Source organism: Odocoileus virginianus, chromosome 26 (genome assembly GCF_023699985.2).
Source record: "Odocoileus virginianus isolate 20LAN1187 ecotype Illinois chromosome 26, Ovbor_1.2, whole genome shotgun sequence".
NCBI classification, from domain to species: Eukaryota; Metazoa; Chordata; class Mammalia; order Artiodactyla; family Cervidae; genus Odocoileus; species Odocoileus virginianus.
Window position 1 is genome coordinate 40712951 of NC_069699.1, and position 25993 is coordinate 40738943.

General features: G+C 44.4%; 1 protein-coding gene across 3 annotated transcripts in view; it reads left to right on the forward strand.

Moving 5' to 3' along the window:
• ARHGEF3 (Rho guanine nucleotide exchange factor 3) overlaps positions 1 to 25993 on the forward strand; it is a 305770-nt gene that overhangs the window by 123832 nt on the left and 155945 nt on the right. The window contains exon 1 of one of the 3 annotated variants that reach the window (XM_070455880.1): positions 9225 to 9353. The exons of the other annotated variants lie outside the window; for them this stretch is intronic. Coding sequence (XP_070311981.1) covers positions 9303 to 9353 — 51 coding nt within the window. The 5' untranslated portion in view covers positions 9225 to 9302. Of the gene's footprint in view, positions 1 to 9224; positions 9354 to 25993 lie in introns of those variants that run through there. 3 annotated transcript variants of the gene reach the window in all.

Below are 25993 nucleotides of genomic sequence, written 5' to 3' on the forward strand. Positions count from 1 at the left end.
CCATAGAATTGAGTGAGTTTAATATAATGTCTGAAGCCTTTGACTGTGTGGATCACAATAAACTGTGGGAAGTTCTTAAAGACATGTTAGAATACCAGACCACCTTACCTGTCTCCTGGAAAACCTGTATGCAGGTTAAGCAGCAACAATTAGAATTGGACAGGGAACAATGGACTGGTTCAGAATGGAGAAAGGAGTACATGAAGGCTGTATATTGTCACCCTGCTTATTTAACTTATATGCAGAGTACATCATGCAAAATGCCAGGCTGGATGAATCACAAGCTGGATTGAAGATTTGCTGGGAGAAATATCAACAACCTCAGGTATGCAGGTATACTCTAATGGCAGAAAGTGAAGAGAAACTAAAGAGCCTTTTGATGAAGGTGAAAGAAGAGAGTGAAAAGGCAGGCTTAAAACAATATCCAAAAAACTAAGATCATGGCATCCAGTCCTATCACTTCATGGCAAATAGATGTGGAAAAAGTGAGAACAGTGACAGATTTTATTTTCTTGGGCTCCAAAGTTACTGTGAACGGTGACTCCAGCCGTGAAATTAAAGATGTTTGCTCTTTGGAAGGAAAGCTATGACAAACCTAGATGGTGTATTAAAAAGCAGAGACATCACTTTGCCAACAAAGGTCTGTATGATCAAAGCTGTGGTTTTTCCAGTAGTCATGTACTGAGCACTGAAGAATTGGGGCTTTTGAATTGTGGTGCTGGAGAAGACTTTTGAGAGTCCCTTGGACTGCAAGGAGATCAAACCAATTGATCCTAATGGAAATCAACCCTGAATATTCATTGGAAAGACTGAAGCTCCAATACATGGCCACTGAGATACAAAGAGTCGACTTATTGGGAGAGACCCTGATGCTGGGAAAGATTGAGGACAGGAGGAGAAAGGAATGACAGAGGATGAGATGGTTGGATACCATGACCCAACTCAGTGGACATGAGTTTGAGCAAACTCCAGGAGATAGTGAAGGATAGGTAAGTCTGGTGTGCTGCAGTCCGTGGGGTCGTGAAGAGTTGGACATGACTTAGTGAAACTGAACAACAACTAGATCACATCTAGTGTCTGGCATATAACAAGCCTCTTAATCAATGGTGGTTATTATTGTTATTAATAATGAAATAAATTAATCACAGGATGTGTGCTGGAAAGGAAATTAACTGGGTGTTGTGATAAAGGATAAGATGGTGAGGTGTGGGGTGTGGTCCTTTAGACAGACGGGTCATTGAAGGCTTCCTGTAAGCTGTGACTGAACTATAAGGAGGATGCCGCTGCATTGTGAAGAGTTGGAGGAAACAGTTTGCAGTAGAGAAAGTGCAAGGGCCCTGAGGCAGAAAAGAATCTGATGAGGAACGGCATGTGTGCCTGGAGCTTAGGAGGAAGGAGGAGAGGAGAGTGAGATTGGGGTCCAGCAAGGAGACAGGGATACAGGGCCTTGCAGGCTGAAGGGCAGTAATTGGATTGGATTGGAAGTGTGAAAGAATATATTCAGTCCTTATGCTCAGAATCATTCTCTGGCATTGGTTTCTGGATTCCTCCAGCTCTAGCCCACCCTGTGTTGTGTTCTCGTGAACTAACCCCTAGCAATAAAACCCAGTTGTGATTGACTTAAGCAGAAAGTGAATTGACTAGATATTGGAAGCTCAGAGAATTTAGGAAGGATCAGGGAATCAGGAACAACCCAGATTATACTACCAAACATTTCCTGCCAGATTACCGCTGCTGCCGCTGCTGGGCAGGTGTGCATAGGATGGTTTGCCCCGCCAGCACCGGTTACAGGACAGGGCTACTTGATCCGCCCTCACTGCCGCCTCTGCGAGCTGCCCCCACCCTCAGTGGAACACTGCAGTATCCCCGCTGCTTTCCCTGCCAGGTTCCCATGCCCAGTCTGGGGTGGGAGTCTCCGATTGCCAGCACCTCACTCGTGCCCAGCTGCCGGGGGAACTCGGAAAGCAAGTGTATGGCGCCCTCATCTCCTCTGGTAGAATGTGGGCTCTGGATCGTGAAGTGGGGCCTCCCTCAACCTGGGGTGGAGGGGGCGGTGAGCTGCAGAGCATCCCGAGGGTGGTGAGTGTCCCTCACAGGGACGCATGGAGTTAGTGACCCACACGGTCCCACGGCCTCAGTGTGCGTCTAATAGGCAGTGGCACTTTAAGTAAGAGCTGATTGCTTTTCTCTTAGACAGTGATTTTTCAAAAAGCAGTGCCAAATTTGGAAGCAGCTATTTCTCAGTCTGATGAGAGGCTAGGGGCTATTTTTTTTTTTTTTTAATTAGTTTCATTTGTGCAGGTGTGTGGGGTAGCATGTTTCTCCCATGTTTATCACAAATTTGCATTCCTGTTGGAAAGGCCCTGGCCATTGTCAGTGCTTATAATTGCTTCTTGTTATGGCCACGTGGGGCTTATTGTCTAAGATTCTGCTGCAAAGTTTATTGTTTATCTTATATTGTCTCCAGGAAGCTGCATGCGGAAATCTCTGAGTCTTACCAGGAAGTCTGATTTAAAGGGACAGCCTCCGGGGCAGAGCCCTAACTGGGAGGAGGCGTTGAGCTTCCACCCAGAAGCAGCTTCCCTCGGGTGGGAGCTGGGAGGAAGGAAGGCTTTTCTGACTACCTCCCACTTGGTTTGCTGGTTTCCAGTGTTCGGGTGATTCCTTTCTGATTTGGATTTAAGGGGAAAGTAACAATATTTATTCTTCTAGTATACATAGATATATACCAAACAAAAACCAAAAAAAACCGACTTTCACTGTTGTGTAGGCAGAATGAATGCTGAGTCATGCGTGTATACATGCTTTTCAATCTCTTGGTATTTTGTTGGAAGTGTTTTCATCGAAGCTTTCAGCTTTTTTGATGGACACAAGGATTTCAAGGAAGTCAGCATTATAACATCTAAAAAATAAATGGGACTTGAGTTTTAGCCACCTTCCCATTTTCCCACCTATTGGAAGGAGGAGGAAAAAATTGAGAAATTGCCAATTTCCTCTGCCTTTTTCTTACTCTCTTTCAAATCAAGATGAAAATGAAGCTATCTTAGATTTGGTAGCAACTTTTCAGTGTGCTCAGAGGAAGACCTGAAGCAGTATCTATAATGACACCAAAAGCCTTCCTTTTCTGCTTGAAAAATCATTATTCCTGTTTTACAGATGAGGAAACTAAGAGTCAAGGAAGTTAAGAAGTGGCTTACCAGATCATTCAACTAGTAAATGGCAGAGCCAAATATCACAGAGCTCCCCTGTTAATTTACTGTCCATCGTTCCAGCCAGCCAGTTGTTCTCAGAAATCATCCCTAAGGAGATATCTGGAATCAAAATACTAGGGAGAAACTTCTTTAAAAGAATGATTTCTGCTTTGGTTATGTGTTTTTAACTCAGACATTCAGTTTGTTGCGAAGTGTTTTTTGATAAAAGCAAATTACTTTCCAAATGCCTCCTGAGTATTCAAGTGGTAGGAGTACCACCCTTCTCATATTTAGGTTTTCTACTTCTAACCAGTTTTGACAGTTTAATGCCAAAGAATAAGTCTCATTTCCAAGGAAGGAAGCTCTTTGGCTGATAGCTATCAGCTAATCAGTTTTTAAACCTTTTTTTTTTTTTTTTCCTAAGAATTGGTTAGAGGTCAGCAGCCTGCTGGAGTTTCACTTTTAACTGATAGTTTAACAAAGAGGACTTGAGAGTCCTTTGAAAAAATTGTATTCACGGTATTCATGTTTCTAAGAAATTGAGTGAGCTTCTTGCAGGCGCCCCAGTCTGCTCCATGCAGAAATTCTTAGGCTTCCTTGCTCATGCTCTTAAAGGAGGTAGAACCCCAAGGACCAGGCTAGGTTAGTGGCTATTTCACAGGGCGCATCAGAAGATGGCTCTCCTTATTTTTCATTTGCTTTTTAAAATAGCATCTATATATTGGTTGCCAAAATCATGTGAGGAATGTGATAAATAAAAGTTCAGATTTGTTTAGAGAAAAAAAAAGTGATTCAAGCTATTGCTCGTAACAAAAGGAGCAAGATAAGCCCTTAGGATTAGCAGTCTGTTGAGACCTCCATGTTCAAGCCTCTTTTATTTTTAGTTCTTGTGATGCAGCTATAGATGAAGACTTTTCTATTTATTCATTCTTGAGCCTGGGCAGCCAGGCCTGCTCTCACATTCTCCTCAGCATGCTGTTATCTTGTTGAGCTGAGATATTAAGGAGGACTCTAGAAGAACGTCAGCATTTTCAAATGGTAGCAATCTCTTAAGTCAAACCATCTTGCTTCTAACCGACACTGACCTGGTGTGGAGTCTGGACCTGCTCTCCCAGGACGCCCCAACTTGTTCATGGTGAGGGGGCAGAGTACTTGTTCAAGTTTTGCTTAATTTAACCACACTTCCAGCACCAAGGAGTAGATATGAAATTATGCAATAAAAATGTGTGACGACGAGTAAACTCTCAGACTCTAAAACACTTTGAAGTTCTCTTTATTTCCCACTGGCTTGCCATGCATTATGCCTTCCTGTATTACTATACTTCCCCTCTCCACCACAGCATAAATTTTGTTTCTTCCTAGTCTTAATTTGAATTTGACAACAGCCTCAGAAACTAAGATCTGTGAGGTAACACTTTTCTAATGTTGGAAACTTGGCTAAAGCAAGGTGCAGTATACTATTTTAATTTGGTCACTGCTTCCACTCCATTTTAATGGGATTGTTTTGCTACCTATTTTTCAAATCAATTTGTGGAATTATTTTAAAATGTAAGGCATCAACTGGAATATGGTCACAGGCCCTGAAATTCCCAGACAACTTCTGAACTTTTGTGAAATCTATGGCTTCTTGGGTGCACATAGGAAAGAGGTTGAATAAAAGAAATCAGAATAAAATTTTGAGTGGAAACAACCACCATTAGTCACCAGCTTTTAATGAAGAAATAATTCTGCTGAAATCTCACCATTTTGTTTTATGTAAATGAACTTATGACAGCCCTAATGAATTTTTTTTAGTAATATTTTTGGTGAGAAAGTGGCTTGAAACCTCTCAACAGAACCTGCTGTAAGTTAATAGGCTAACAGCATAAGAAACATATCACTTTGAGCTCTAGTGACACAAGGAAGTGGGGGGTGTGGTCTTAATGAGGCCCCCATTTTGGGGCTAGTCTGTTTGGAGTTCAGTAAGAAGTTGCTACCACTGTAGTTATTCACCAGGTGTGGGAGAACAGGGACCTTTTTTGCAAACCTATAGATGCCTTCTAGGTAGTTTCCCGTTGATAATATATAATGATTCAGGTTTCACATATTTAAAGAAACGTATCATACCCTGAGAACTCCCACCCCCAGAATTTCATAGTTGTTTTTTTTTTAACATCTCACTCTAATTTATGTAGAATATATTTTGACTGAGTATGAAATAGAACTTTAAAATGAGGCTTTTCTTTCTAAGAACTGAATTGTCCTGTTTGTTAGTGGTCCTTCTTTCCTCCAGTAGTTTGCAGTCAACATTTGCTGTAAGTCAGATTCTGACGATCCCAGGGCAGGTTTTGGGCAGTCTGTCCTAGAGCTATATGCAGATAGCAGGAGCTCTGAGGTCAGCCCACCTGGTTCCCGGCCCAACCCTGCCACCTCTAGGCCCTCTGGGGCAGGCTTACGCCACTGGTTTGAGTCTCAAGTTTTTAAAAAATCTATATGGTAGAGATAATAGTAAGACCTACCTTGAGATAGTTGTGAAGATCAAATTTAAAAGTTCTCACATTAAAACATCGAAAATCTGCAGTCACCATTAATGGCTTCAGTAATTGTGGCTTTAGGACCTTTTAATACCTGTACACAGGGGCACTTTCATCATGAGTTACATTGTTAGGAATGAGCAGCTGAGAGGTGATATTTCAAGTGTCTCTCAACGTTTGCTGACAGTCCACAGGGCGGGAGCTGATGAACAAAGGCGCTCCCATACCATGGAGTGCTTTGCAGAGCAGTCCAAGATGCGAACAGTGTGGAAAGATGATATTAAGTGAAGAAAGCAAGTGCTAAAGTAATGTTAGCATTGCATTTTTGACAAATATATTAAAAACTGATAAAACACAAGTTGACATGTGTTTAGATGGAAGGAAATGTCTGAAGGATCACCAGCAATGGTAGCAGACTGGTGGCCCTTGGGTCAAATCCACCAGCAACTGTGCTTTGTGTGGCTTGTACAGAATTAAAAAAAAAAAAAGATGAATTAGTTGCCAGCATTTAAAAATTGGGAGAGTTCATGTAAAACGCGAAATTCCCAGCTTCTCTTGAAAAATTGGAACATCTGTTCACTTGGGCCATTAGTCCCCTGGGACTTCAGTAAGCTGGAACTTTGCTAAGGCAAGTACTCTCAGTGATGTCCAGTGCCTGGCAAGCCACTTCTTTCCCATCCCTTACCCCCTGGTCCTAAAAGCATTTAGGTTTGTTCACCCCCAGATGGCAACCCACTGCAGTATTCTTGCCTGGAGAATTTCATGGATAGAGGAGCCTGGCAGGCTGCAGTCCATGGGGTCGCAAAGAGTCAGACACGACTGAGCGATTTTTACTTATCCACCTCTGGTTTTGACACAGTGCCTCTGGCAAGTGGGATTGTGGTGAGGCAAAAAGCAGGCCTTTGGGAAGATTCACTTGTTACACTATATACTTCTGTGTGGTTCGAATGTATTATAATGATACTATGTTACTTTAAAAATGTAAAAATCAGTAGAAAAAGGTGTTTGAATAGTCCATGGTATCTTAGATGCCACCTGGAGAAAACCCACATCCCAAGTTTATAAGCTCTCATTATAATGCTCAGAATGAGCTTAAGTCCTCCAGGGCAGGAGCCTCTGTTGTGGAAAGGTTCCTCCGAGGTGCCTTCTGCCCAGGCCACCTCATTGCGGGAGTTGTTCTTCCTGTCCAAGCAGGGGCATCAGCGGGCAGGGCTGCGCCCGGCTCTTCCCTTCCCTTTCGCAGGCTCTGCCCTCTCCTCCCGCCAGGGGCTCTCCTGGTCCTCCCGCCCTCCCTCCGTCTGCTGTGGCTACCTGCCCCGGAGCCCGCTCAAGTTTCACCTCTCCCACAACCTGCTGCAGCCCACAGGTTTCGATTCTTCTTTCTCATTCACAGTCAGCAGCCCGGAAGTTAGGCTTAATCATTCTAGCATTAGTTCATGTGAATGTACCCTTCCTCCCCCAGGAAAGAGAGAAACTCCAGAGCCCTGTGGTCGCCTCACATCGCCTTTGGCTGCTGCCTGGAGTGGATCCTGGTCTTGGTGGCTGGGGCCCCGCAGAGGGAAATTCCTCCAGGATTCGAGTGCCTGCGCTTATGGGGAAGGACCCTTGATCCTTGGTCCTCAGAGAATTGACATTCTTCATTAGTTGAGCTACTGCCAGGGCTGGTTAAGCTTAGCTTATTTACAGGCCTATACACATCAGGACCTTTTCTATGCACGAGGCCAGAGCAGGAAGCCTTTTTAGGAACACTTCCCCTTCCCCCGAAAGCACTGCTTACCCCAGGTTTGCTTTGGAAAATAGAGGATCCTGAGGACAAGCTGAAGCCCATCTTTTGTGGACACTGCTGTTTGATTTTCACACTTGACCGAGTATTTCCTGGGTGCCTGGCCAAGGAGGTACCACATATAGGCCTTGAGGTGACCCACATGCTTGCCTGAAGGGCTTGAGCCTTTTCACAGCGATTTCACTTCCCTCTTTCTCCAGACAGGTGGGACCCCCGTCATGCTCTCTGAAGCAGGACGCAGGCCCGTCATAGCAGTGCTTTCAAAGTATTTGCCTTTCTTCTAAGCACTCATATGGGTCTGCACCCCACTGCCCCTGCCCTTGCCTGTTCTGCTTAGAACACCCCTCAGAATCTTGCCCAAGTATCTCTGGCTCTCAGAAGCCTTCCCAGAATTTGTCCCTATGAAAATTGCATTTGCCAGGCTCAGTAATTTCTTGGCTTCCTCAACACTTTTTGCAAATTCCTGGCGACATTTATTTTGTTCTCTGGTCATCTTTGGTTCGTCTGTGCAATGCCAGAGCCTGGCGCATCCTTCCATCGCATGCTTATGTAAGGCATTCTTCAGAGACCGAATGTTAGCACCTGCCTGCTGGCCCAAGAGTGGGCGGGAGAGCATTTCTGTTAAGCTCTGAGGTTGAGTCTTGGATCGAAGCTTATCAAATGAATCCTCTGTCTTTGATGAGTCCCTCCATTGTACTCAGGGCTGAGACAGGCAAAGGCTCTTAAAAATCGGTGCATTTATAAGAATGCCTTGGGAAGTCCTGGGCTAAATCTTTCTGCTGAAAGTTACAATTAGAAAGACGGTTGCAAATCAAATACCCACCCCGTTAGAGAACTAAAAAATAAAAATTAAGTTATGGAGTTACGCCTGGAGTTATGTCTCCTTGGGTTCAAGTCCCTCTGCCACTGTGCTGGAAGGGTAAGGGTATTGATTTGTTTGTGGTGAAGGGTTGAATAGGCACGGTTTCCATCTGAAATCTTTTAGTTCACGTGACTGTCTCACCCAGTAAATCTGGGCCTTGTCAAAGGCAGGGGACTAGGGCACGGTGTTCATTGGTGACATCCCCAGTTTATAAAATGAGAAATGTCAGCCACGAGTTGTTTCCGTAAGGGCTCTGAGGCGAGCAGTAAGGCCTTTTGTTAATCCTGTTAAAAGCTAAAAGAGAGGTTTCCAGAAGCAACTCTTTCAAAGGGGCTCTGAAGAGAAAATTTGTCTAGGAAAAAAAAGAAAGGACCGGATGGGTGGGGTGTTTACCATCACTCTCATTTGTTGAGTTGCTATGAAATTAGGATTCAGCGTAGGCTTCGCATGCCAGGCAGGGCCCTGACTCTTGGGTGAAGTTCAAGTGGATTGTTGATTCCTCTTTGAACACACACACAGTTCTCCTCCCAGTGTCCCTTCTCTATCCATTTCACCCCAACGTTTGGGTCTACAAAGCATGGTATCCTGGCAGTGAGCCCTTTAGAGCTGCCGGAATGCCCAGCATGGCTTTAGGTGGCGGCCCACTTATGCATTGTTGCTCCTTACAGGCTGGGAGTTGCCAGCCAGAAACTGAGTTTCTGGTGTGCCTTTGAATGCCAGGAGGCAGGGTGCTCTGAAAAAGCAGCAGCCGGCAAGGAAACCGCTGGAGGTGGGGAGCTCCGGGCTGGTGTGGTTCTCAGCTTCTGACAATGTAACTGATGGCCCCCTGTCACTTCCTGTCGTGCAGCCCAAGTAGTGGGGAGGAGTTCCTTGGGGGAAACCATGCTCTGCTCTGCTCAGAGAATCCCGTCTGGAGGGCGCCGCCGCAGCTCGGGGCGGGGGACTCTGTGTGGATGAGGTCGGAGCGCCCCATGGTGTGGTGCTGTTTCTTTGTTCCTACTCAGGTAAGCTCCCTGCGGCAGGACCAGGGGTGGACGGGCTCGCAGTTCCCGCCCAAGCCTGGCTGGACCATGCCAGGAGCTGAGGTGTGGGAGGGGGCATCTGTCTGCATCTCCCAAGAAACTGATCAAGGAGCCGCTCAGAGCACCTGGACGGTGGAGGCTCACTTCTGCCCCGCTGAAGTACATGAATCAGAAAAGGGCTGTGCAGTTGTGCCTCAGACCTCAGATGTTTGTGTTCGGTGGGGACGATGAGTTAAGTGGAGTGCCTCGCGGGCAGCGCTTCCCTTAGCATCTGTGATTGGAAGATAGCAAGGGGAGGGGGGCTTTCGTTCTTTGCTCCACCATGCCAGTATTTTAATTTTTACAAGACATGGGTTTTCATTAAATGTGAAGGACTAAGTAAGTGAGTGTGTGTGTGTGTGTGTGTGTGTGTGTGTGTGTGTGTTTAAATAGCAAAGTGGATTTTCGTGACCTTCTCTTCTTTGGACTTGAAGATGCCTAAACTCAGTTTTGGAAGTTCATTCTGCATGGAACAGTTTTTTTTTTTTTTTTTGTAAGTTTCCTTAAAATTCTGGTGTTTTGAATGTGCTCACCATTGGGAAGATGAGGCCAGATAATACCAGGGGAGACTCAGACTCCCTGGTATTCTCATTAGTAGTATTGGTGCCTGTTTGAGTAATTTCAGAAGAAGTGGCTGGAAATGTTATGTTTCCATGGGCAGAAGAGTGATTAGGAGCCCAGAAGCTTACTCTCTCTACTCCTTTTGTTTGTGGGTAAGTGTTAAAGCTTTGGATAAGCCAAAACTATGTTTCAAAGAAAATCCTCATTGCTTTTTCTGTTTCTTTGACCAGAATTGTGTTTCTAAGACTGATGTTTGTAATACTAATTCCAAGTCTTGTACATGGCCATTATAGAGATACATTTTTAATCTTTTCATGTGATATGTGTCGTTTTACTATCTTTTTCCTTTCCTATCTCACTCACCTTGCTATTCACTCACCCTGTAAAGAATAAATTTTAAGCCTTTGAGATATGGAAATTAGTAATACAGATATGGATAGCAGTTATTAGATATGGAAATTATTTTGTATGATTTACTATACTTCAGGGATAGTTAATATATTAATAAAAATATTACAGTAATAGCTAATGTATATTAGACAGTGTTCATGTTACTTGCATCAGCTCATGAAATTCTTACGTCACTGTAGTGGTTGGCTGTTATCATCATCCCCACTTTGCAGATGGTGAAACTTGGATGTGGCGAGGATAAATACTCTGCTCCTGATCTCCTTGATGGTTAGCAGTGGGTCAGGCTTCAAGCTCAGGCAGAACGGATCCATTCTTGGCCATGGGTGCACTTGACGATTTTGATGACAGGGGCCTTCATATATCTCCTATCAAGTGTGGCATCTTCTATAACACTTTGCTCTCCAGTCCGTTTGCAAATAAGCTCATTTTGGTGGATGTTTGCCTTGGTCCAATTAGCACCTACATAAGAGGCATCTACGACAAGTCACTGCCTTTTTTGAACTCAGTTTCACACCTGTCAAACAGAGATGTCTCTAAACTCATTTCAACTCTGATATGAACCTAAGGTATGACTTTTAAACAAAAAGTAAAAAACAGTTCTCCTGTCTTTCCTGTTTCAAAGTCAAGTGATTTAATAAGTGCTTTTACATACACATTTCCCCAGGTATATTTACTTGAACTCAAAATGTAATTTGCTGCCTGGCTATTGACCTTTATTCCGCTCTTGAAAATATTTTTGAATGAATTTGTATTTCTTGGCTCTGAGAGTCTCTAGAGCAGGGATCTGGAAGAGATGAGTCTGGGTATGGGAGAGGCAGTTGGGAGCTGGATGTGAATAGAGAGAAAGGGAAGGGAGAAACCCTTGAAAGGTCTCATAAATCCATCTTCTGAGGTTTGGCCAAGGGAGCTGTGTATCTGTGCAGGAATGGTAGAGTGTAACAGTTAAGGGCAGGATTTTAGAACCACGTAGTTGTAGGTTTCAGTCCTAGATTTGCCTCTTGCTAGCCATGTAATCCCAAGCACATTACCAAACCTATCAATGTGTCTTCTCCTTGTAAAGTGGGGGTAATCAAAAGTGCCCACCTTAGAGGGTTGTCTTGAAGGGTAAGTGAAGTGACTCATTACAGTGCTGAGAGCAGAGCCCCCACTCAGCCAACGTGACCTGTGTCCCAGGTCTTACTGACCATAGGTGTCAGTGGCTCCCAGAGAAATGAGCCCATAGTGTCTAAGAGCTCAGGGACCATAGGGCTGTAAAACGTCTTATATCTCAAGTGCAACATGGTCCTGATTGGATCTTGTGGAGGGAAGGAAGCAGGTGTTACACAGAGAAGTCAGTACTTCATTTTACAGCCCCAATTCCAGCCGTGCGTTTCCACCTTTCCCAGAACACCAAGTGGGTGCCGTGGAAGGGGAAGTTGATTCAGGCCAGATCCTAAAAAAGGCCTGTCTTGATGGAAGACTCATCGGTATGACTCGGAGAGGGCAGGGCCAGGGTGGTGGCCCTGTGCGTCCACTGGGAGAGAAGCAATGGGTGACTTTAGTGCCTAAATAGGGACTACATGGATGTCACTTGGGGAAGCCACGGTGGGTGGGTTTCCTGGGAGGAGCTCAGAAAGCAGCCCCCATGTGCCAGCCCTTGCTCTGCCAGCCCTGTCTTTCTGAATAATTTTGTCCATATTCTAAGTGTTCCACATCCTTCGAGTGCCTGCGTCTGTTTGTCAGCCTTATTTATGTCCCTATCTCTTGCCTCCCAAATCTTCCTTGTAGCATTTACTATACCTCTCTCCCTTGCTTCTCACAGACCCCTCTCACCCCTGCCATAAACCCCCAGTGTTCTCACTACATGCCAGTTCTCATGGAGCTGGCATGAGAGCACTGGTCTGGGAGTCAGGAGCTTGAGGTTCAAGTTCAAGGTTTTGCAGTTAAGCTTGGCCACTGATGAATGTCCCTGGCTACCAGGTTCTCTAGTAGAGACTTAATTGGATCCTGGAAGGTAACATTCTGAGTTCATACTCTCACTGCCACTTAACCTTGGGCAAGTTCTTTATCTCTCTGGGCTTTAGTTACCTCACCTGTGAAATGGAGATGATAGTATCTGCTTCTGATACTATGAAAAGTTTATAAAATAGTATCTGTGAAACTCTTGAAACAGGTCATCATATAAGTGCTCAAAAATGCTAGCTATGATTGTGATTTGTAGGAAAATGAGACTTGAATAGGAACAGTGTTTTCCTAAACTTCAGTTATGTGTCCCATATCCCTATACCACTTTCACTGTTATTTTTCAGTTAGTCTTTTTCTTTAAATCATCTAGTTGTTCTTTGGTTTGGTTTGGTTTTGAACTTAGGTTCATCCTAAGAAGAAGGAGTGCTTAAGTCACTAAATATCACAATGTGTTTCCTAAAACACATTATAATAACTACCCCTTGGTCTGCTGCATGTGGTCTGAAATGATCCTGTGTCACCACCAGGTCCACTTCACACACTGGGGACCACAGAGCCAGTGACTTTGAGCGTCTGGGCCCAAGTTGTTGCCTGCTGTGATTTTTGACAGTGCTTCTCCCACCAGAGTGAACAGCCAGCCCATCCTTTCGTACATCAGAAGCTGCTCGAGAACCAGCTTTGTGCTTGACTGTGTGCCAGGTGCCAAGATGGCCAAAATATGGGTCTCTGGTTCCCTGCCATCTTCTCCAGATGGGACATTAACAGCTTAGAGAAAATGTGCTAGAGAGAGCCACAAAATGACCCAGTTGCTGAAATCCCACTATAAGAGAACCAGGGCCACTCTTTGCCTGAAATTTGTGGATATGAATATAGGAGTATGTCTCAGTCTGCTTTTGCTGAGTAACAACTACCCCAATCTCAGTGGCAAGCAATATCAAGCATTTATTCTCATGCTCACAAGTGTGCAGGTTTTCTGTGAATCTGCCTCATGCAGGTCTGTGAGCTAACCTACATGTATATTCTCCTGTGTAGACCAGAAGATCCCAGAGGAGCAAGCAGAAATACACAACATTTCTTAAGGTCTACAATCAGAATTAGTACATTGTCCTGTCTACTCCTATTCCATTGGCCAGAGCAAGTCACAGAACCAATCCATGGAGGTCAGGAGAGGGGATAGAAGTTTGCTGAAGAATGAATTAGTATACCACAGAGATCATCTCTGTTTACTCACTCAAATAGCATTTATTGGGGGCCTACTATGGGAGAAGGAAATGGTAACCCACTCCAGTATTCTTGCCTAGAGAATCCCGTGGACACAAGAGCCTGGTGGCCTGCTCTCCATAGGGTCGCACAGAGTCGGACACGACTAAAGCAACTTGGCAGCAGCAGCAGCATTCTTGCCCTGGAAATCCCATGGACAGAGGAGACTGGTGGGCTACAGTCCATGGGGTCGCAAAGAGTCGGACACGACTGAGCAACTAACACTTTTCACTTATGTGGAGTACTGTGCTGTGCTGGGGAGATAAATATGGTACCAATAAGTGATGAAGATGATGAGAACCGCCAGCCTGGGGCCTGGTGTGTATTAGGTCCTAAATACATATTTGATGAATGAATATCTGCTACTACTTTAGGGACGCTGACCAGTAATATTTCACATGGGTTATTTCATTATCTCCTAACTAACGCACCATAAGTCTCCCCTCTTTGGACAGCAACAGTCATCCCAGGTCAAACAGGTGAGATACTGTCTTGGCCTGTTGATGCTTGTAATCTGACGTGAGGAAGGAGAGGGTTGGTGAAGGCACAGCAGTGGAGAGGAGCCGTGTGCAAAGAGATTATCCCTGACATGGGGGCAGAGAGGTGGACTTTGCAAAGAAGCTCTGGTTCAAACTGCTTGTGTGTTTGTCCCCATGTCCACCTGTGCACTGTCTTGGGTGCTAACTCTTCAGGCACCCACCGTGGACTAAGAATTTAGCATGGTACTGGGCCTCTCATAGTTCCTTTACATCACTAGCCCCCTGCCTTCCTGAAGTCACATGCATCTTGAAATGTTCTCTTTAGAAAACTGCACAAGTTGTGAAAATGTCTGTGCAGACCCCTGGCCCAGGTGAAGAACTCTGGTCTAATGATTAATTTCACTTCTGTCCTCTTCTCTTTCCTTGCATCTATTAAGAACATCCAGCGGAAGAAGCGTTTTTCTGTATTTGTATGCCAGTGTCAGGCTCAGGGCCTAAATCATGTTAGCTGCCCAGTAAGTGTCTTTGAAAGCCGCAAGAAAACGAGACTGAAGGTGTGGGTGATAGTTCTTTTGTATATGCATAGAGTCACAGAACTTTCTGATTGATGAGATAGGAAAGTCCATGTATTTTATAGATAATAAAACTGAGACCTAGAGAGATTATTTCACTTGCTTAAAGGCACAGAAGCTAATAATGATGAAAATAATAATAAATTAATGTTTTCCCCTAAGCAGATGACCTATGTTCAGATAGAAAGCAGATGACTTATCCTCAGATACAACTAGGTCTTATTCCCTCAGTACATGGTTAGAAAATGTTCTGATCTATCAAGTTTATGGTTTATGTTGCAAAACTGAGTTTTCTTCACCTTCCTAGCTAAAGACACAGGTGACAGAAACGTAGACGCCATGTCTCAATCCTGGAATCATTGCGATGTCAGCCCTTTAGGGCAGCCCTTGTCACCCACCTCTTTCTCTAGGTTTCCTCTTTCTGCTCCGTCCCTCCGTCTGTGTGTACAGGCTGTTGAGAATGCAGGAGGGCTGGGCTGGGACAGGCCATTTGTCAAGCCAAGGGTGGAAGGTGGGTTAGGGCGGTGCAGGGGAGGAATTTGTTCCTGCAGAGTCCTGGAAATCTTATTTGGAGCCAGTCTTCTATTCTTAGTTTGGAAGGCACTTTGTTCTCTGGTGCATTGTTTTAACAGGCACCAGGAAATCAGGCTCTGCTCGGGGTCAGCGATGCCGCTGGTTCCTGCCTGCAGCCACCCAGGTGGGCAGTCTGCTGGTTTATTTCACTTTGTTCGTCATCAAGATCATTGCTGGCCTTTTGCATTTTGCTGCCCACCCTATCTGCATGAAGCAGGCAAGGGCGAGGAGGAGAAAAGAGATTCCAGTGAGTCTCTTTTTCTTTATAAGCAATAGTAACTGCACTTATTTCTGTGTAAAAGGAACAATGCTAAAACCCACATCTTAAGAAAGCACTGTGCCCAACTGGAGCAGCGTCATTCACTAGAAATAGAGTGTGAGACACATGTAAGTTTAAATTTCCTAGTTAGCCACGTGACAGAAGTAAAAAGAAACAGATGAAATTAATTTTAATGATTTGCTTAACCCAGTATATCCAGATATTAGCATTTCCACATGAAATCCACATAAAAATTATTAAGGAGATGTTTTACATTCTGCTTTTACGATTCCGAGTCTTGGAATTCCAGCGTGCATTATCCCCTCAGACCACGTCTCACTTCAGGACTAGCCACACACTGAGTGCTCAGTACCGACATGTGGCGTCCTGGTGGCCATCGGACAGCGCGGGTCCAGAGCAGCGCTGTCCCATAGAACTTGGCATCTTGATGCTAACGTGTTGTATCTGTTCTTGTCTCACACAGAGACCAATAGCCACAGATGGCCGCTGAGCACCTGACATGTGGCTGGCGCAGCCAAGGAGCTGAGTTTTAAGTGTCATCTGGACGTGTGTTAGTCGCTCAGTCACGTCTGCCTCTTTGCAACCCATGGACTGTGTGGCGCGCCAGGCTTCTTTGTCCATGGAATTCAGGCAAGAATACTGGGCTAGGTAGCCATTCCTTTTCACGGGATCTTCCTAACCCAGGGATCAAACCCGGGTCTCCTGCATTGCAGACAGATTCTTTACCGTCTGAGCCATTAATTTTCCTTAATTAAAATTTAAACAGCCACCTGTATCAAGTGGCTATCATTTTGGATAGTGTAACTCTAGAGATTTGATCTTCTTAAAGAAATATCCATTTAAACTTAACCAAGGTATCATTTTTCATTTACCATATTGACAGAGATTAATAAGTGTGATAACACCGCTTGGCAAAGATAATCGAACCTTTCATGCATGGCAGTGGGAGTATAAATTAGAACAGCCTTTACAGAGGAAAATTGGACAATGTTTATCAAACTTACAAATATACATTCTCTTGGACCCAGCAGTTTCATTCCTGGATATTAGTGCTGCAGAGTCTCTCATATGTGTAAACTGATCTATGTAGAAGGATATTTGCTGCAGCAAATGATTGGAAACCACATATCCAGTTAATGGGGGTTGGGTGGACAAACAGGCTTTGTTTTTAAAATATAATTTGCAACTGTTAAGAAAATGGGGCTGATTTTTATTTGATAGTGTGGAAGGCTATCTAAGTTATAATGTTAAGTATAGAGCAGTGCATATAGGGAATCAGTCCTGGATATTCATTGGAAGGACTGATGCTGAAGCTGAAACTCCTATATTTTGGCCACCTGATGCAAAGAGCTGACTCATTTCAGAAGACCCTGATGCTGGGAAAGATTGAGGGCAGGAGGAGAAGGGAACGACAGAGGATGAGATGGTTGGATGGCATCACCAACTCGATGGACATTGGTTTGGGTGAACTCGGGGAGTTGGTGATGGACAGGGAGGCCTGGCGTGCTGCAGTTCATGGGGTCGCAAAGAGTTGGACACGACTGAGCAACTAAACTGAACTTTGAGTGCATATAGTGCAGTGCCATTTGGGTAAAAGAAATGATATGCTTATTTATGTCTAGAGCAACTCTGGAATGTAGAAGGGACCAATCACAATGGTTTCCTCCTGGGAGAGGAAGGGATAGATGTGGGAAAGAAGTATACTTATCATTGTATGGTATACCCTTTTGGAATTTAATCCAGTGTATTTCAGTTACTTATTCAAAGAATAAGTATTTAAAACACAAAAAAGTAAACTTCAAAGGAAGGGTGAATCAGAGAAGGCTTCTGAGAGGAGGTGACCTTTGGATGGGGTTGCAAAAGATTCGTAGGAGTCTTAGGAAGAGGAAAGTTGAGACTCAGAGACATCAGCAAGCAGAACAGGTCAGGCATGTATGTATTCCTGGAGGTGGCCAGGGTGCTGGTATATAAGACAGAGCAGTAATGGGGTTTGAACAGACAACTCTCTGTCCAAATGGGAAGGGGTTTTGTGCAGTGTGGGCTCAACCCTGTGAGCCATAGGCAGCCATTCATGATTTGAGGAAAGTGGGAAATGACATGACTGTGTTTGTGTGAAGGACAACTTCTGGCAGAATGGAGGGTGATTTAAAACAGTGGTTCTAAAGTGTGATCCACAAGCTTCCGAGGCCTAGAAAGTACTAACTACAAAACTTCAGAGCAGATTTCGGTCTTGTGTGTCAACAGAACTAGCACACCACAGCAGGCTGATTACAGAAGCAGGTGTGTGAATCCAGCTGTCTCCTCTGTAGCCAGACATGGAAAAGAGCTAAAAGAGTATGAAACCGTCCTGCTCTTCTCACTATTTCTTTTTTAACAAATAGTTAATTGTCAAATGTGATAATTAGGTTAAGAAGTAATAACACACTCATTTTTAAAATAAGAAAAATTTTAAGTCTCAATTTTATTTTCTAATACTGCAAATATTAATAAAAACCAACATAAGAAAATACTCTTTGGGGCCGTTGATACTTTTTAAAAAAATATAAAGAGGTCCTGAGACCAAAAATTTTGAGAACCACTAGTCTAGAAACAAGGAGGTCCTGTGTGCTTATAATTCTGGTTGGATCAAAATAAATTTTCGGGAAACAAATGCAGAGTCCAGTAGGAGGCAGGATCTAACAGTACTGGAGTTGATGTGTTTTGCATATGCAAGCACAATGCAGTGGTCTGGGCAGGGATGTGTGAAAGAAATAGTCCGATTGATGGATGGGTTTTGACTGACGGAAATGGTGCATGTCATGTACTCCACTTGTGCACTAAAAGATATTTCTGTTGTGTCCAGTCCTTTGCTGCTATAAACATCCTGAGCCTCCCTCTGTATGTATGCGTACTCAGTCGTGTCTGACTGTTTGCAACCCCATGGACTGTAGCCGCCAGACTCCTCTGTCCTTGGGATTTCCCAGGCAAGCATACTGGAACGAGTTGCCATTTCCTCCTCCAGGAGATCTTCCCAACCCAGGGATCAAACCCACGTCTCTTGAGTCTCCCACACTGGCCGGCAGATTCTTGACTACTGGCGCCACCTGGGAAGCTCTCCCTGTATAGGCCCCTAAGTGCCAACCACTTGGAAGAATTATGCTAGACTTTGTCCTTAAAAGTTAGGCTGTTCACGAATGCCTTGTTCACAGAGATTTACCAGATCTTGACAAACTCGAATAACAAGAACTGACTGTATGTATGTCTGTCAGTATGTGTATCCTTTCTCTTCCCTTCCTTTCTCCCTTGCTCACTCTCCTTTTCGCCCTTTCTTTCTTCTCCTAACCCCTTGATTTTCCACTCTTTCATTGATCATTAGTCCTTCTGTCATTAACCTTTTTTTAAAAAAATTGATGTTAAAATTGGTTTATAGCACTGTATGTTTTATGTGCATAACATTGTATTTCTACTTCTATATGCTCACCACCAAAAATTTAATTTTCATCCATCACCATATAGTTGACCCCTTTGATCCATTTCACCTTTCCCTGCCCCTTCCCCTCTAGTAACCACGACTGTGTTTTCTGTGTCTGTATGCTTGCTTTTGGTTGGTTAGTTCATTTATTTTGTTGTTTGTTTCTGGTATTCTTCATATGAGTGAAATCACGTGGTATTTGTTTTTCTGTGTCTGACTTAATTTCACTTAGCCTGATACCCTCAAGATCCATCTATATTGTCATACATGGCAGGATTTCATCTTTTCATGGCTGAGTAGTATTCCCCTATGTGTGTGTTATATATGTGTTCCATATGTATATATATATATGTGTGTGTATACACACCCCCCCACACACACATCTTCTTGATCCACTCATCCATTGATTGGTACTTAGGTCATTTCCATATCTTGGCTGTTGTAAATAACCGAGCATTAGCCTTGAGTCTTTAAGAGATATTCAGGGAAGGTGCCTTTGTCAACTAATTTAGTGCACATTGGTGGATCACCTTCTTTGTGTAATGCACTGGGTTATGCTGGAATCTGGACACAGACATTGTGTTTCAAAAACATAATACAGCTAGAATTATTGTCATCTGTGATTTTGAGGCAAATATAGAATATCATATTTGTTTCTAGAAAGTGTTTCCCAGTCTCTGCTGTTCTCATTGCCCACCTTCCCACCTTCCCCCAGCAGTGTCCTTGGCCACGTGTTGTCATTCACAGACACAGTGTTAGGAGGAAACTTTGGAGGACATCTGGACCAGTGCTTTTGTCTTACAGATAATAAACCTGAGATCCAGAGCAAGAAGGTGAGATGCCTTAGGCATCTAAGGCATACAGCTAGTTTGATGACCTTAAAAAGTAGATAACAGCTAGGTAATTGTTCTCTAGTTGCTCCATCCTACTACTTACACATCAGATAAGAGAAAGGTAGAAACACTTGTAAAGTCTTCCCTGGTGGTTCAGTCCGTAAAGAGTCTGCTGCAGTGCTGGTGACCTGCAATGCCAGAGACCCAGGTTCAATCCCTGGGTCAAGGAGATCCCCTGGAGAAGGAAATGGCAGCCCACTCCAGCATCCTTGCCTGGAGAATTCCATGGACAGAGGAGCCTAGCCGGCTACAGTCCGTGGGGTCACAAAGAGTCAGACACGACTGAGTGACTAACACAGACACACAGTAACACTTGTGATCTGGCAACTTCTCATAAACTTTTATAGAACAGACTTCTGTAAATTGTTCACATTGTAATAAAGCTAGAGGATATACACAGATGTAAGGTTTAGAACTATTTAGGTTTAAACTTTCTTTTTTTTTTTTTCTCCTTCACAGAACCATTTTGTATCTGTGGCCAAGGTATCTAGACATTTTCAACAGAAAAGGTTTGAAAGTTCCTCATTTGGGTTATTTTCATCACCAAAATATTTTTTATAGTGGATATTTTAGGATATTTATATATCCTAAAGTGGGCTTCACTTGGTCCCAATGATACACAGCACAGATTTGAGAGCCAACTCTCTGACAACAGAGAGGGGAGACGCCGCCCACAAAGCCAGCCAGGAAACGGATTCAGCAGGCCTCACTTCCCACTCACTCCCCAAAGCCGAGCCTCCACCCCTCCCCTCCCAAAAAGGGGCAGGAAGAAGGTTCAGAAAAGATAATGTGCCCATCCTTCAACAAAGCTTGGCTCACCCTTTGGGTCCTCCACATGCTCCCGTTTCCTGTGGCTAAAGTTAGGCCTGTCAGATATACATTTCATTTTTAAATGACTGGGCAGACGGAGGGCAGGCAGGTCTTCTCCAGAAGGGACGGGCTGGTGTTGAGAGGATGGATGGGGTAGAAGTCGCTTCTCACTCGTTCCGGGGAAGAGGGCAACAGAGTGCCACTGTTTCTGTGCTTGTCAGGAGCAGCAAGGTCGTGCGCCTGTTGCTTCTTACTTCGTGTGACCATTAGGAGAGGGAGTTTCCACAAAGAAAGTGTTTCCTAAACCTCATTCAATTATGAATCATCTTCTGTCATAGACTTTAACATTGTAAAATACTTAATAGCTTTCTGCAAAACACCAGTTTTTCCCTTAGAGTTATCTTTAATGGAAAGTTTATATTATCATAAGCAGAAAACCAGTATGCTGGCCCAACTTTGAATACTAGATACCCACAAGACAATGTAACTAATTCCGGCTAGCTGCTGTTGCCTGAGTCTCTCTCCTGGAGAGATTGTAAAGGTGTGTGAGTATGTGTTAAAGGTGAGATAGCCTCAATTAGATTCTTCCCTGGTGACTCAGCAGTAAAGAATCCACCTGCCAAGCAGGAGACCCAGGTTTCATCCCTGGGTCAGGAAGATCCCCTAGCGATGGAGACAGCAACCCACTCTGATATTTTCGCCTGGAGAATCCCATGGACCGAGGAGCCTGACAGGCTACAGTCCATGGGGTTGTAAGAGTCAGACACAACTCTGTGACTAAACTGCCACCGGGGCAATCCATCCGACAGACCACGAACGGACACTGACTTGGAAACATGGTGACTTTCCCCTTGTGAGATCTGCTGGGTACAGTCTGTCAGAGCCCCCTCCTGGTGTTCCACTCCTGCCTCCTGAGCTGCAGATTTCACCTCCAGAGGCCCCTGGACCCACGTGCGACTTCCTGTGTCTTTCGGCTTGTAGGGGGTTAACGTCCCGAGGGGCCCCTCCCCATCAGTGAGGGGGTGGATTGAACACTTTTACCTCCCCAGCTGTTAGTGGAAAATGATGAACTGTCTTATGCAGTCCCTCACGGGTGTGGGAGGGGGCCCAGTGGGTTGTTCTCCAGCTCCAGCTGCCCACAGCTGAAACCTGATGGCTTTACATCTTTTGGGGGCCTCCCTCCTTTCACCACCTCACTGTCTCACTCCTCACTAGTTCTTCGTGGGGATTACCACCCCAATGTGTAAACAGCTTATACCTAAATTGTCACCCCGGATCTGCTGTGGGGGGAGCCCAAACCACAGCAGCTGGTAAGCATACCGCCTAAAATAATCTTACAAACCACCATGACACCAGACCCATCCTTTGGGAAACAGTAGCCCAAGGTACATGCCCAAATGGTGTAAAGAAATTATCACTGTTTTTTTTTCCTTTAAAGTTCAAAAATGTATTGCAACTCTTGGTGTTCAACTCTTCCATTTTCCCTAACATTTTAGTGATACTCTGTTCTGATGAGTAATGTTGTTTTCCATTTTTGCTGTTCCTCTCTCAGTATAGTATTACAGCTTGCTAACAAACTTAGTGTTCCCAAATTTGCCTATAAATTCAATTTACTGTGTGACATTTGTCAGTTGTTTGCCAGTCTGAGGCATCCAGTGAGTGGAGCCATGAGTGTCACTCTGTGGTTACTGAAAGTGTCGATGCATCAGTGATGAGCCCAGGCTAAAATGCAGCAGGCAAGTGTTGCCAAACTCAGAGAGCCACTTTCTAGCAAGCGTTTTACAATATCCTGAGGAGAACCAGGACTTTAAAATTAGGGAGATTTTAAAAAGTGCTTTGTTGTTATTTAGTTGCTCACTTGTGTCCAAGACTCTTTGTGACCCCACAGACTGTGGCCTGCCAGGCCCCTCTGTTCCCAGGCAAGAATACTGGAGTGGGTTGCCATTTCCTTAGGGAGATTAGAAAAGTACTTCTGCAGGATGAAGGTTCTGTTTCGGCCTGAGTCTTAATAGGCAGATTGAAGGCAGGACTGAAGTTCTAATGGGGAAAGGATTTCTTATCTTTAGGGGGTTGGGCCCATGCCAGTGAGGTCCTGTCATGTGAAACCTAGATTGTTGAGAGAGTGGTGAAGTCCAGGGTAAGATATACCTCGCAAGAAGTCAGAAGCATCTGTAAATGACAGGAGATCAAGAAATCCAACAGGAAGGCAGAAAGGCAGAAGGGCCAGCTTCATGGACAGGGCTCTGTGCCCAACAGGTCTTCACTCTGTGGGCACATAGAGTTGCCCAATAAATATTTGTTTAATATTTGAATGAGTCAGTGCTTGGTGGTCAAGGTTGCTTTGAGTTTTCAGGGATGGTGGCCTCAGGATGGGTACTCATCGCAGAAGAGTCCCTAAACATTTTTTCCTTTCCAGATCTGACTGCCTAATTTGCAGGGTCCAGTGAGAAATGAAAATCCAGGGCCCTTGTTTAAAAAGTTATTAACAGTTTCAAGATGGTGACTGCAAAGCATTATTCTCTATGTGCCTGCATAATAATGGAAGGCACTAGAAGTGAACTTGAACTGGCTTCTGCATTCATTGACCTTAGCTTGAAGGAGGAGACAGACATTAACCCAGTTATTACACATGTAAAGGGTAACATTTTGATAAGGTTAGTACAACAAAGAAGAGGCACAATGAGGCTGAGAGTCCATAACCAAGAGATTTTTTTTTTTGGCTTGGAGCTCTCTTAGAATACCTCCATCACGAGGCTGACATCTGAAGCGTACGGAGGAGTTGGCTGGGAGAAAAGGGGAGGAAAGAAGGTTCAAAGGCAGAGGAAACATGGTGAAAGAGGAATTGGGATTCTGGGAGGGAGGTTGGAGCTCAGAGCAAAGGGAATAAGGGTAGAGATGAGAATTGGACCAGTCCTGACTTTGCACAGGGTCTTCTGGACACTAACAAGTCTTGAGAAATTCGGCTGTTTTCATGACTAACAGTAACAGAAAGATGAGTAAAATCTTTCACCCTGAGTTTCCCTTCCTGGCTTTCAGGGCTTCACTGCTGGCTCAGACGGTAAAGAGTCTGCATGCATTGCAGGAGAAACCAGGGTTCAGTCCCTGGGTTGGGAAGATCCCCTTGAGAAGGAAATGGCAACCCACTCCAGTGTCCTTGCCTGGAAAATCCCTTGAATGGAGGACCTTGGCAGGCTACAGTCCACGGGGTCGCAGAGTCAGACACGACTAAGCAACTTCACTTTCACTTTCTCTTCAAATAAACTGAGAGAGAAAATTACTCCAGTACAGTTCTCATCCTTTTAAAGAGGAAATGATGTCAACAATCATGTTCATGGACACTGGCCAATCAGAACAGTCATCAGGTACTGTGTGGGCGATGTGTGGAAAGGGAGAACCTGAACATTTAGTGATGAGGGCCCTTTAGGAGTTCTCACTCCTCATTTATCCCCATCTTTGCTTGGTTGGCTCCATCCCATCACTGAAACGTCATCTGAACTCTTCCTCCTCTGAGAAACCTCCCTGACCTTTCTCTCCAATGGCTTCACCCCTCACCCTCTTTGATAGGCTTTCCTATTACCCTGGTTTACTTTCTTTATAATTCTTGTTGCTGTTGTTCAGTTGCTAAGTCATATCCTACCCCATGGACTGCAGCATGCCAGGCTTTGCTGTCTCCCAGAGTTTGGTCAAACTCATGTCCATTGAGTCAGTGATGCCAGCCAACCATCTCATCCTCTGCTGCTCCCTTCTCCTTCTGCCTTCAATCTTTCCCAGCATCAGGGTCTTTTCCAATGAGTCAGCCCTAAGCATCACGGGGCCAAGGTACTGGAGCTTCAGCATCAGTCCTTCCAGTGAATATTCAGGGTTGATTTCCTTTAGGGTTGACTGATTATTACTCTCTTAGTACACCTTAAAACTAGTTTGTTTATTATTTGCTTATTATTTTATAATCTCTATTCCCTCCAAAGGCAGGAGCTGTATCTATTTTGTTAAGCAGTTTATCTCCAGCAGCTTGCACAGTGCCTGACATCTAATAAGCCCTTCATAAAATAGTTATTGAATGAATGAAACTTTGGGGTGAAATTCATTCATCTGAGTCTTGTTCCTGGATTTCCATTGCCAAAAAAAAAAAAAAAAAAAAGGAATATTGTGGGTCTCAGAATCAAAAATGGAACTCTATGGATGGCACATCTTGGTGTTTTAGTCTAAATGAAAAGAAATCCTACAGCTTTATATGCACTATTTGGGAGCAGGTGGGTTCATTTGTTCATGTAAGTCAGTCAGCACACATTTGTTGAGCTTTCTCTGTGTGCTGGACTAGGCCTTAGTAATGTCCAGCATGAAAGAATTCTAGACATGAAAGAATTCTACTGTTAGTAAAACATGGATTTTCTGGGAACTGGATTAAATGTTGGATAAATGTGCTTTGATTCTGCAAAATCCAGACCTCGGTTTCAGACTTCAGGATAAAAATGATTGGGATGGGCTTTGAAGCAAAAAATCAGGATTAGAAAATTTAGCACAAAGCCCTTCCCCTCCCTGCAGCCCCCTCTGTGGCTTAGCACTCCTGCTTTCTCCTCAAAACTTGACAGGACATGATAGTGCTGCAGAAGGAGGGCTGCCCTGAATACCTGCCTGTCCCTGGTGTTTGGGGCCCTTTACCTCTCGCCTATAATTTGGTCTTGTGGTGAGGCCCTCCTCCCCTTTCAGAAACAGCTGCAGAAGGAAAATGTCCCTCTTAATCACAGTTGACATCTTTCCAGACACCGCATCAGGAATGGTAACTGGCTTTCACATTACCGTTCTGCCAGGTTCTCTGCAGACTGTTGCCAGGAGTGTTTTCTCAGGTTAGTTGAGACTAGTCTGAAAACTGCTAATGACTCTAGTTAGACCAGGAGAGGGGTCCAGTCCTTCCAGAGGCCACATTCTGAGGAGCTCCATTGAGAAACATTGTTGGCATATTCAAGTACATCATTTTGAGAGGAGGGGAATTATCTGTTACACAGTTATTTTCCTTTTAGCTGTTTCTTTCCTACTGAGAGTGAAACATCTTTAAGAATAAGCAGCTCCTTGTGAGAATTTCAAGTTTTGTTTGGAAGAGAGCTAAATATTTTGATCAAATAATCCTTAAATTATATTCTTCTGAAGCCTAAGGGATTGTGTTAACAGCTAATGCCCAACCAAAGTCTGCTGAAGTACCTAGGCAGACTCATTCCCCTTTAGGTGCTCAGGGGCTTGCAGGCACCAAAGGTGAGCAGATACTGCCTAGTTGAGCCCTGAGGGCCTGAGGCCTCCTGGAGTTGGGCACTGGGTGGATATCAGATGCCTGGAAAAGGAAGGAATGTTAATGGG